This window comes from Echinops telfairi, unplaced genomic scaffold (assembly GCF_000313985.2).
Source record: "Echinops telfairi isolate 266 unplaced genomic scaffold, ASM31398v2 ScPeMD7_7412;HRSCAF=8450, whole genome shotgun sequence".
Classification (NCBI taxonomy): Eukaryota; Metazoa; Chordata; class Mammalia; order Afrosoricida; family Tenrecidae; genus Echinops; species Echinops telfairi.
This window is the reverse complement of record NW_022111312.1, coordinates 219,696-232,464: the sequence shown is the minus strand read 5'-3', so window position 1 is coordinate 232,464 and position 12,769 is coordinate 219,696. Positions and strand designations below refer to the sequence as shown.

The window sequence follows — 12,769 nt, the reverse complement described above, 5'->3', positions numbered from 1 at the left end:
ATGTATGTATTGTGATTATGAGCCCCCCAATAAAATGATTTTTTTAAAAAGAAATTTCCAAGGTTCCATTCACAACCCTTTTTTGCTTAAAGTGTTAAGGATCTGAAGGATTTTCTGAAGATCAAGGATTGCAGCTTTTAGTGTGGATTACAACTCAATGTAAGAACCCAAATCCTCAGAAATAATCCAATAGGGAACGTGATCAATGGAGACTTCATCTTGACTGCATCTTTTCTTGCATTTGCTTTAGCTACTCTGTGACTAAAAGCACGGCTCAGGGATTCTTCTCTCATCCAGTTTTACTCTTTCTTGTTCTCCCACGTCATTGCATGTGTTTCCTGAGTCTGAAGAGGACTTTATAGATTGGTCCTGGACATATGGGCTAATATCAGACTTACTGACTTGATCTGGCCTGGCTGGGACATTTTCTCAATATTCAATTGTTCTGGTATACAGTGCTTTTTATTACACTCACATGACTGTGTCTATGAATTTGTTTCTCTAGTCTACCCACACCAACACAGAACCCAAGACACAAATTTTGCCACAACCCTTCTCATTCCTAAATCTAAAACATTAAAATTTGCTGAACTGAGATCCCAGATAGTCCAGATAACTTCCCCATCTCTTTAATGGTCCAGCATTGGTCTTCACGCACAAGGGCACACATTTTTGTGGACATTTTCATCCATTTTGGTAGTTGACAGCCAGCCAGAGGTTTGTCATCAATCCACATTTCACCTTTTTTGAAAAGAAAAAAATACTCATACACTTGAATTTTTCCCATACTACATTAAGCAGTTTTTGCAGCATTTTTCATGAGCAGGAAACAAAATTTCAGAGCTGCACGCTGTTCTCTTAAATTGACAATCACTAAAAATGAAGTGTGAGCAAAACTGCTTTTATGAAAAAAATTCAGTAACTAGAGAGAACCTTCCCAAGCAATGCCACTGGGTGCACTAACTCAGAGTGAGTTGCTCAATGCTCGCGTAGTGGGGAAAAGGCATACTAGGAAAGCTCCACCTAGCGGAGCTTTTGTACGTTTTGTGGTGGTACCTCCTCATAGGAGTAACTGATCTGTTCCGTAGTCAACCCCTAACTTGGTTTAGCTGCTGACACAGAGCTTCTCCATCACATCGTGCTTTCCCAGATATATCGAGTCAAAAAACATTTTAAGCAGCTAAAAAAAAAACAAAAAAAACATTTTAAGTGTATTTTATCTAGGCAAATCCCCCTGTGCTATTGAAGAAAGGTGTCTGCTATGAGCATGTCATTGATGTTGCAAAATTCTATCCTGTGATCTCCGTCTTTTTCTGTCACCAAGTCCAGATTTTCCAACTTCTGCCCCTTCTGCCTTCTTTTTTTTTTTTTTTAATCATTTTATTGGGGCTCATACAACTCTTATCACAATTCGTACATACATCAAATGCACATTTGTACATTCATTGCCCTCATCATTCTCAAAACATTTGCTCTCCACTTAAGCCCCTGACATCATCTCCTCATTTTTCCACCTCCCTCCCCACTACCCCCTCCTTCATGAACCCTTGATAATTTATAAACTATTGTCATATCTTGCACTGTCCGACGTCTCCCTTCACCCACTTTTCTGTTTTCCATCACCCAGGGAGGAGGTTATATATAGAGCCCTGTAATTGGTTCCCACTTTCCATCCCACCCTGCCTCCAGTCCCTTCTGCTTTCTTTCAAACTCTTTTATTCAAGTCCACAATAATTATTAATTCATCTTGATTACATGTTTTATTGATTTCTGACTGAAGATGTCTATCGGATTCTTCAACTCCTGCTTTACTTGTTCTAGTGGTTGTTAAATAAATTTGAATAATAGTTGTAATTATTGGATTGCTTTGCAGTGGATTGATACAGTGCTATCAGGACAAGCACTGTCTTTTTTAAAAATTATTTTATTGGTGGCTTGTACAATTCTTATCACAATCCATCCATCCATCCATGTGTCAAGCACTTAGTACATTCGCTGCCCTCATCATTCTCAAAACATTTGCCTTCTACTCTAGCCCCTAATATCAGCTGCCCATTTTCCCCCTCCCTCCCCACTCCCCGCCCCTCATGAACTCTCCACAATTCACAAATCATTATTGTTTTGTCATAAGTTACACTGTCCGACGTCTCCCCCTGCCCTCTTCTCTAAGCACTGTCTTTCATGATACATGTTGAAATGTCCCTTTTGACAGTGAATGCCATGTCTTTCGTCTACGTGGTTTTGTTATTCCCAGCTTAGTAAATTATATTCTCTTGTGATTTTAAAAAGCCAAATACCAGTACATTGTGCTCACTAACGCTTATTATATTGATGTGCATGCATTCCATTTTATTTCAATAAATTATTTTATTGGGGGCTCTTAGGGCACTAATCACAATCCATATGTCCATCTCCTGTGTCAAGCACATTTTTACATATGTTGCCATCATCATTTTCAAAACATCTTTCTATTTGAGCCCTTGATATCAGCTCTTCCTTTTTCGTCCCCCCCCCTTCATGAACCCTTTGATAATTTATTAAAATTTTTTCCTTCCCTGTCTTGCACCAACTGCTGTCTCCCTTTACCCACTGTTCTGTCGTCTGTCCCCCTAAGAAGGAGTTATTGTACATCTTTGTGATCGGTTGTGGTTGCTGCTTTCTACCCCCCTTTCCCTTACCCTCTGGGTATCTCAATTCTCATTATTGATCCTGAGGGGGTTATGTGTCCTGGATTCCCTGCGTTGGGAGCTCTTATCTGTAGCAGTGTACACCCTCTAGTCTAGCCAGATTTGTAAGGTAGAATTGGGATCATGGTAGTGAGGGGGTGGGGGAGAGCATTAAAGAACTAGCGGGAAGTTGTATGTTTCATCGGTGCTATCCTGCACCCTGCCTAGCCGGTGTCCATTTTATGTTTGATGGCTCCCAGTTTTTCTAGATTCACACTTAGCACATTCTAAGTTCTTATTATTTGCTGAGTTTTATAGCTCTTTCCTCTTCCATTGAGTCATGCCCATTAGCAAATGAAGATCCTAAAAGTTCCAGTCGTTTAGGCTTCCCTCCATTCACATCACAAGGGCAGACTCTCCTCTGAAAAAGCAGCTCCTCCCCTGGCACTGTCTCCCCCAGCTATCTGCTTCCGTTCATTAGTCCTCCAGTACCTGACAGTGTTTCGCAGGTGTGCAAAGGGCTTTCAGCGGCTACTTCCTTCTAAGTGATCAGGCGATTTCTTTGTCATTGTCTGTTCTTAGTCTGGAAGTTCCTATGAAACCTGTTCACTTGAAGTGGCCCTGCCGGCATTGCAATACCAGTGACAAAGCTTGCACATCACAGCCACACAGAAGCCACCACTGTAGGACAGAGTCACAGATAAGTGGTAGCAGGAAGTTATTAGCGAGTGTTCACAGTGATCATTAGGCAATGATACCTACGTTTCTCCAAGTATGTGTTACCAACAACCCCTGAAGCCTCATGCATCCTTGCTAATCTACATTGAGCCATGCTTCAGTGTTTAGCCTCAACATATCACCTCCTCTGAGGTCTGTAAACGGGAAGTACTTATTGCTTAACGCTTTCTCTTAAAGCCTCTCTTAACGCCTCTCTGAGGTCCAGCATCCCAACTGATTGAGCATAAGACGGGTGTTCTGTGTTGGGTGGGGGGGCAGTCACCCTTTGGATGTTTAACAAACTAAATCTTAAATTATTTCATATTTCCAATGTTTGGATTAATAGCAGGTTAACTCTTTAACCCCCTCTTTCACTAACACATCTGTGTTCTAGAGAATGGTCATCCCTCTTCTACCATTCCATGTGGATTGTGTCCAGTACCTTTCTTTGTAGCCCTTCTTATGAGCTCTGTTTGTGTGTCAGCCATCTCAATCTTCATGGGATATTTCCCAATCAATTTCACTTTGATCCCTGCCAAAGCATTTTAACCATAAAATGGTTTTTCTATTTTTTTCCCCCTCACAGCTCCTCTTTCCCTCTGAATAATGCCTTTCCTTTTTGTTTTTATTTTGTCAACCACAACTTGTGTCATTGGGTCAGTTGCACAAGACCTTGATAATGGAGAAAAGATGTCCACTGAAAATACAGTAGTACAATTCCTGAAAAGTGGCTCCTGGTCCTCCTTGGTAGGAGAAACATGTGAAATTCATGTCAGTAAAGATCCGGGTAACAAGCAGAACACTTGTGAGAGGTGAGTATCAGTCACTCTACATAGCAGTGCTTCAAAGGGAATCTGCAGGCAGAGTGATGGCATTAAAATACTTCTGTCCTGTTGGTCTTCCACTAGTGGGAAAATGGAATGAAAAGATAATAATGTTATCCGTGAGCTTTGGGAAACCTTTTGGTTATATGAGTATAAGTACATGTATGTGCATGTGTATCTATATACTCATATATATATAGATAGATATAGATAGTAGCAATCAGAGTGCGGACTGTTGAGTGTTATGATGCACGGCAGTGCCACTCAGTGTGTTGAAGCCACCAACCTTTCACATTTGGGTGAGCACCAACCCTGTGTGCCATCCAGCTTCATTTGTGTAGTGAGCTCAGGTGGCACAGTGGTTTCAAGTTCAACTACAAATCTCAAAGTCCGCCTATTGAATCTCCCGTCTACCCCTGAGGAAATAATGAGACTTTCTACCCCCGTAAACAGTTACAGTTTTGGAAACACTTTGACAGTTCTACCCTATCCCATAGGTTGTCTGTGAGTTAACATAGACTCACGTGACTTACTTTGTATGTATAAGTGTGAATATATTTAAAAGTGTGTGTCTATATATGGTACCTCTAATATGTGCTTCAAAAATCTCACACTATAATTCTTATCTAAATGGGAAACATTAAATAGTTAAAACATAGTTCACTGATATGCAATTAGAAACCCCACATGATAGAAACAGAGTAAAATAAATAGGACTTTCTCTGTGAGATGATTTAATCTTTGAGCGCTGAAACAATTCAACATGAAAATACACATGTATTGAGGTGGTCGTGGTGCAATTGTAATCCACATGTATCTCGCTGCTGTTTTTAACAGAAGACATATTGAACAGAATGTCCGTGCAATTAAGAAGGAGAATCAGTGTGGAGAGACCTGCAGCTGGATTCCAGATCTTCACATGCTCCAAAGAACTTTTAATGAACCGTGTCCTTCGGTGTCCCTCCTCTGTGGGTCGTCCTCCATGACACCACCATCACTACTTAGGCGTCAGGCGAGCTTTCACTCTGAATGTGACTCCTCTCCGGGCGGAGAACACGGAGAGGACTGCACTTGTCCCCCTCACTCCCGCGGTCCTGTGCGAACGCTGCCTGCAGTGAAGCCTAAGGAATGTAAGGACTATGGAAACACCTGTGGCAAATCCTCGGGGGTCCCTGGACCTTTAAGACGGCACCGAGAAAAGAGGCCTTTCGATTGTAAGGAATGTGGCAAAGTGTTTCGTCTTGTTTCCCGCTTGCGCAGGCACATGAGAAATCACAGTGGAGAGAAGCCTTATGAATGTCAGGTCTGTGGGAAAACATTTAGTTTTTCTTCATACCTCAATAGCCATAAAAAGATTCACAGCGGAGTGAGGCCTTACGAATGTAAGGTCTGTGGGAAAAGATTTATTTCATCCTCCCACCTCCGTAGACACAGAAGAGTTCACAGTGGAGTGAGGCCTTATGAATGTAAGGTCTGTGGGAAAACTTTTAGTTGGTCGTCATGCCTCAAAACACATGAAAGAATCCACAGTGGAGAGAGTCCTTATGAATGTAAGGTCTGTGGGAAAAGATTTATTTGGTTCTCATCCCTCAAAAAACACAAAAGTATTCACAGTGGAGAGCTTTTTGAATGTAAGGTATGTGGGAAAGAATTTATTCAGTCTGCCCACCTCCTTAGACATGTAAGGGTTCACACTGGAGAGAAGCCTTATGAATGTAAGGTGTGTAGGAAAAGATTCATTTGGTTCTCCTCCCTCAAAAAACACAAGAGACTTCACAGTGGAGAGAAGCTTTTTGAATGTAAGGTATGTGGGAAAGCATTTATTCAATCCTCCCACCTCCTTAGACATACAAGTGTTCACAATGAGGAGAAGCCCTATGAATGTAAGGTATGTGGGAAAGCATTTAATCATTCCTCCTACCTCATTACACATATAAGGGTTCACACTGGAGAGAAGCCTTATGAATGTAAGGTATGTGGGAAAGCATTTATTCGATCCTCCCACCTCCTTAGACATGTAAGGGTTCATACTGGAGAGAAGCCCTATGAATGTAAGGTATGTGGGAAAACATTTAATCAGTCTTCGCATCTTCTTATACATACAAGGGTTCACACTGGAGAGAAGCCTTATGAATGTAAGGTATGTGGGAAAGCATTTGTTCGATCCTCTGGCCTCTTTACACATGCAAGGGTTCACACTGGAGAGAAGCCCTATAAATGTAAGGTATGTGGGAAAGCATTTAATCAATCCTCCCACCTCAGTAAACATTTAAGGATACATAATGGATAGAAGACATTTGAATGTAAGAAATATTTCAAAACCTTTAGTCATGCCTCAACCCTTATTCAAAATAGAACTCAATAAAGAGGCCTTATGAATGTAGGGAGTGTGGCAAAGGTTTTAATTACTACTCATCCTCACCAACATAAGATAATTCACTGTGGCAAGAAGCCTGTTGAATGTCAGGAATGTGGCAAAGCCTTTGCTTCTTCCTCACATAGCATTTCTCACAGTGGAGAGAGGCCTTATGAATGTAAGCTATGTGGGAAACCATTTACTCGGTCCCTGGGGGGAACCAGCCTCCTTACAACCAAATGGGTCCGAGGCACAGTTGTGCAATTGAGGGGTAAATTAAAGGGATAGCAGACCAGATAAAGCATGCAAATGCTCACCTTCTCTGTCATGACTTCCTGAGCCGTGTCCCAGAAGAAAGAGCATCATGTAATCTTATGACCTTATATAATCTCAGGCACACAGATCACAGTAAGGACCTACGTTAACAGAAAGGGGTTGTAAAGTATGCATATGCATAACAGAAGAGGGAAGAGTCGGGTGTATATCCAATATGAAGGGGAGGCACTAGAGGTATACATGTGACAGGAAGCCACACAAGTAACAAGATGGGTGGGCTCCACAGTCCAGACGGCAGCCTAACCTTGGTCGTCCCTGAGTTGGCTTGACCTGAGGTGTCTTTGAGCTCTCCTTCAGGGGAACAATCCGATATCCTTTATCCTGAAGGGAGTGGGCCCTACTTAGGGTGGGACAGACAATAGGGTGTGATTGCCTTAGATGGCTGACAACCATCCGGCAGATAAGCTTCAACCAGTTGACAGTGTTTGCAAACCGCACCTTAGGTTTGGCATTATTATGGGGGGACATTGTGGGGAATAACTTTCACTTTGGAGAATGTAAGTAGGACACATCTTCAGCTCACAAACAGGAAGGTTTCCTCCATGCTAGCCTCAGCCTCCCAAGCTCCGTAACATATGAATGTTGAAAGTTTGTCTACATACACTCTCTTCCCGGTTCTGTTTCCCACAAGTCGCCACAGCTTACTGTACATAGTGGAAGAAGTCACAGTGGAGAGGCATTATGAATGTAGGAAATGTTGCAAAACCTTTTGTCTATTCAGATCTCACTGCACATAGGAAAATTCACGCTATACAGAGGCTTTCTGAATATAAGGAATGTGGCAAAGCTTTTCATTCATCCTCAAACTTCAATAAACATTCACAGTGGAGAAAGGAGGTGACAGAGTATAAGGAATGTGACACAGTCTTTCAGTATCTCAGTGAGTAACGAAAACAGAAATAGGTGTGATTAGAGTTGCTTGTGCCTTTGGGAGGAGTGAGAGCACATGGTCACTGTGCAGCAGTTTTGTTAGCCTTCAATTCTCCAGTCCTGTGAACAGCCCTGTAGATGGTTGCTTTCTTAGTCCGTGATGTAATTTACCTTCATGCAGTCTTGGCTGTATCTGGCTCCTGTGAAGACTGCAGAGCAAGTGTGATTTCATATTACAATTGGTGTTCATTCCCATGCAATAAAATGCACTGAATTTGTATTTGGATGTTGGTGTTTTATTTGTTTTACTTTGTTTTCTTCAGTTATAAACTTTGTTCTTGTGTTTTATCTTATTTTTGTCCACCTCCTGTACATCCATTGATACATATTACCTGAAATTATTATTCATGTGGTTTGAGCACTCTGTAGACCATCTATTTAAATCCATAACTATGTCTTACAGCTCTCTTGCTTTCATGCTTCCAAAGTGCATAAACTAACGTAGGTGGAAACATGAGTTCCCTAATGACTCACAGCCATTTTCAGATGGGAAACAAGTACACTTGTCACTGTTCAACCCAGTGCCAAAAAATGGTGATTTCACCTTTTCTAGCATTTGCTCTGTAACTGTTGGTTGGGATTCCACTGTAGAGAATAGCTTTCCCTTTGTAATCACTTCACGTTTCAAAAGGTCCTGTTTGCCTCCAGCAGGTTCTCATTGTACCCCAACTATGTAGGCATCTATGACACTGGTGGTGCAGTGGTAAAGCACTTCGCCAGTTACTGGAAGTGAGTGGTTGGGCCCCCCAAGCCAGCTCAGTAGGAAAAAGATGCAGCAGGGCGCTTTCATAGAGATCACAGCCTTGGGAACCCTACAGAGCAGTTCTGCTCAGTCCTCTCAGGTTGCTGTAAGTGAAAACGCACACTGCAGTAATGGATTTCCTTCTCAGGGTTTCGTCTCTGTGAAGAATCAAATGGTTGTCACTTTGTTGTGCTTTGGGAGCTTGCATGTTGCTGTGGAACTGGAAGCTGTGCCAGGGTGTTTGCATCACCTTCAGGGTCACCCTGATGAGCAGGTTCAGTGAAGTTTCCAGGCTCCAAAGGCTAGGAGGAAAGGCCTGGTGATCTTCTGAAAGTAACTAGTGGAGGCTCTATAGATGCTAACATAATATTGAGCAGGTACATTGTCATGGTGGCAAAACCAGTCTCCGTCTGCCACAAATCAGGCCTTTTTGTCGCACAATGTTAGGCAATCGTTTCAGAACCTCTAAATAGAAAGTTTGATTAACAGTCTGACCCGGTGAAACTAACTCCAAATGCACTATGCCCCTCACATGTTTCTGATTTTTTAGGGGGTTCCACCTCGTGTGTGTGTGTATTAAGTATATTCCTTAGGTCCGCTACTTTGAAGTAAAAAAAAATCCTGTACTTTCTTTGTCCTGGGTCGAGAGTTTTCCAGAAGCTAACCTTCTCTCCATCCAGTTGTGAATAAAGGTTTTGATCATTAATAAAGTGGTGTGGTTGATCTAGCCTGGCACAATTGGAGGCCCCAGCAAGATCCCATTTACCCCAGGCTTTGCCTGACCCAGAGGGCTTTCCTAGTGAGGATGCACCTTGATGATCCAGGTCCCCGAGCAACCCTCATGTCTCTGAAGAACGTGAAAGGACCAGCACTGGGTCTTTCTCACCAGCCGCCCCTGACTGTGTGCTCTCCGGTTAGTCTGTTTTGTGCTCACCTTGTGTCTGAGGAATATACTTAGGAAGAGAATTTCCTCATGACAAGTGTTCATATGCACAGGATGCCAAGTGGACCTTGTCCTGGTCTGGTAACTGTCAGTTTCAACTTCTTCTTCAGAGGGAATTAACTGTTTAAACTCTGAATCATTGTGTAAGCGTGTTAAGTGTAACCGGTTACAGCCTTCTGTCCACGTCCATGGGGCTCCATGGGCTTCAGCTTCAAGTTGTCTGATCAAAGCTCTAACCTGCTGCGGGATTGGCAAACACCTGAGTTGTTTCACTTTTGTAAGCTCTCTACCCTTTGTGTGTCAGGGCTGGACTGGGAGAGGGAAAGTAAGCTTAACTAAGGACTCTTTGGAGTTTCTGCTTTCTCCTTGACCTTGCTGTGAGCAGTCCTGGTGTACTCGGTTTGGATTTTGGACTAACGGTCACCACCCCTGAGGAGTGGACTCCTCTCCAACAAGTCTCTCTTGAGCTATTTTAGATCTTTTGGGTCACTCTTTTGACTTCCTGTAAAGTGCTATCAGCAGCCTGCAGGGAGCGCAATTGTGCCCCTTTCCCCCAAGGTTTCTCTGTGGCTCAGCTTAACTTGAGATGACTAAGAAGCCCACTAACCCCACTGAAGAGCGGAGAAGTTTCATGAAGCTGGCTGCAGCCGGCAAGGCTCCAGCATCAGCCAGGTGAAATGTCTTATGTACTTATGCCTATCTCTCTGGTCTGATTGGAATCTTTCCTGTACTGTCTGTTACAGGATTTAAAGTGGTACCCATGTACATGATTTTGTTGGGGCAACAATTTCTTTTCTTTCTTGTGGGACCTTCTCTTGCAAGAAACCTTCCTTAAATTCATGCCGGACAAATCTGATTTTCATTTCCTGTGCCTTTTTGTCTGCTTACATTACGGGAAGCTCCCTTTCTGCGTTATACACTCCCCCAGAATGACTGATTAAAAATTTCTCACAAGCCTACCCTCCTGACGAAGGAGTAAAGTTCTCCAGTGGCCCCACTGCACTGTGGGGCAAAGTAGCCAGCATTCCATGTTGGCTGCCTGCCCCAAAGTTTTAACCCTTGTACTGTTGCTTGCATTTAAGCCATTGTCACAAGTCACCCCAATTGTCCCTTACCTTAATCGATAACTTGCTCTTGCTGAGTCACCCCCTCCCTGGTTAAAACCTGTTTTGCACCCCCTGCTGGAATGCAAGTTCCTTTGTCCGGATTAGCTGGAAAATTACTCAAACTAAGCGCCAGTTCCTGTTTGTGTTCCCGTCTCGGTCTTGGGTCTGTATAACTAAACAGCCCCAACCCCCCTTTTTCTGAGAACTCCCAGGACTTAACCTCCCTCTCTTAAGTCTGTTTTCCTATACGCCCCGCCTCCAAGGGCAGAGAGCCCTGAAAATTTATCGCTGGTCTTTTCTCATCAGCATAAAAGGCCACCAAAGACAGCACTTTCACTCCTTTAGATCCCTCAGTCCCTGATAATGCCTGTGCAGTTACTCTAGCTTTTGTGCTGCCGTCTGCACCTGACATCCAAAGAAAACTTCAAAAACTAAAGGGCTTTAAAAGCAGTAAGTTTATAACAGATACTCAGACCAATGGACTAGAACTGGAAACCCAGACATAAAATCAGCAGCATACAGCCAACTGATCTTTGATAAGAGCCCAAAAAATATCCAGTGGGAAGTGGATGCCTTGTTCAACAAATGGTGCTGGAAAAAATGGACATGTATCTGCAGAAAAATGAAGCAAGACCCTTACCGCACACCACACCCAAGAATAAGCTCAAGGTGCATCATAGAACTTGAGGTGAAACCCCAAACCATTAGGGCCATCAATGGGGGAATTGGGACAAACGAGAAACTTAACACGTGGAATACATAGGCTATCAGAAATAGGGAAGGACACAAACAAATACAGAGGAGTTACAAACTGACAAGTGGGATATACTGAAGATAAAACACCTGTGCACATTGAAATAATTCACCAAGAGATTAATGAGAGTCCACAGACTGAGGAAACATCTTTAGCAATGACATATCAGACAAAGGCCTTATTATTAAAATTTATAATACTATGCTAGCTTACAATAAGAAAAAAACTAATTGCTCCCCAGGGAGGTGGGCAAAGGACCTGAACAGAAATTTCATAAGGGCAGAAATCTGAATGACCAATAAACATATGAGAAAATGTTCCCGATCATTAGCCAGAAGAGAAGTGAAAAGTATAACTATGAGATACCACCTAACACCCTCAAACATATCCCAATTTAAAAATCAGAGTAACAAGTGTTGGAGGGCCTGTGGTGAGATAGGACCTCTTGTCCACTGCTGGTGAACCTGTAGGTATGTAAAGCCATTATAGAAATTGCTTTGGTGATATGTAAAACAGATGGAAATCAAGCTACCAAAAGACTCAGCACTCCCCCTACTGGTCATATACCCAGAAGAGGCAAGAAACAAACCACGGCCAGACATCTGTGTTCCATTGTTCATTGTAACACAGTTAACAATTGCAAGGAGTTGGAAACAACTCAAATTTCCATCAACGGACATACTCAAAGGTTCAAGTAGAAAGAGTTTTGAAAATGATGATGGTAACACATGTACAAATGTGCTTGAGACAATGGGTGTATGTATGGATTGTGATAAGAGTTGTACAAGCTCCCCAAAAATGATTTTAAAAACCCCAAAAACGTATATACATAGAATGGAGTACTATTGTGCACCCCTAAAAAGCAGCGATGAACGCATTAAGCACATTGCTGCATGGGAAGAACTGGAGGAAATTATGCTAAGTAAAGTAAGCCAAGCACAAAAGGACAGGTACAACATGAGTCTGCTGAGGTAAGCTTAAAAATACAAAAGGAAAAGCTACTATATACATATATTCCTGGTCCAGGGGGCCAGACCCAATCCAGGGATACATATGGCAGCCAACTAAAAAGGAGGTGAAAAGAAAGAAAGAAAAGTCATGGGTAGCAGGGGAACAGGGCACTAACTCACTCAAGGGGAGGGTATTGTCTATATCTCCATATGAGAGGGAGTAAGGGACCAGACTGCAACCCAGTGCACCAAGAAGTGAATGCAACACACTGGTGTGATAGTTGAATAATCCTGTGTCAACTTGTGCAGGGGTGGAGTCTAGCCTATCAGTCAGGTTACAGCTTGATGAGCTCATTTGGAGGCACTAAGGAGATAAATAGCTTGCTAAAGGTGGGACACTCACAAACTACCTGCCAGACATTCCTGTGGACAAGACATATAGAAC

The 12,769-nt window shown here is 42.7% G+C and overlaps 1 protein-coding gene across 2 annotated transcripts in view; it reads left to right on the top strand.

The window, feature by feature from the left end:
* The window catches only part of LOC101658817 (zinc finger protein OZF-like), a 19,199-nt gene extending 12,068 nt beyond the window's left edge, over positions 1 to 7,131 (top strand). For both annotated transcript variants that reach the window (XM_045296782.1, XM_045296783.1), the window contains 2 exons: positions 4,045 to 4,195; positions 5,045 to 7,131. In XM_045296782.1, coding sequence (XP_045152717.1) covers positions 4,045 to 4,195; positions 5,045 to 6,497 — 1,604 coding nt within the window. In that variant the 3' untranslated portion in view covers positions 6,498 to 7,131. The remainder of the gene's footprint in view (positions 1 to 4,044; positions 4,196 to 5,044) is intronic.
* Positions 7,132 to 12,769: the final 5,638 nt, after the last annotated feature.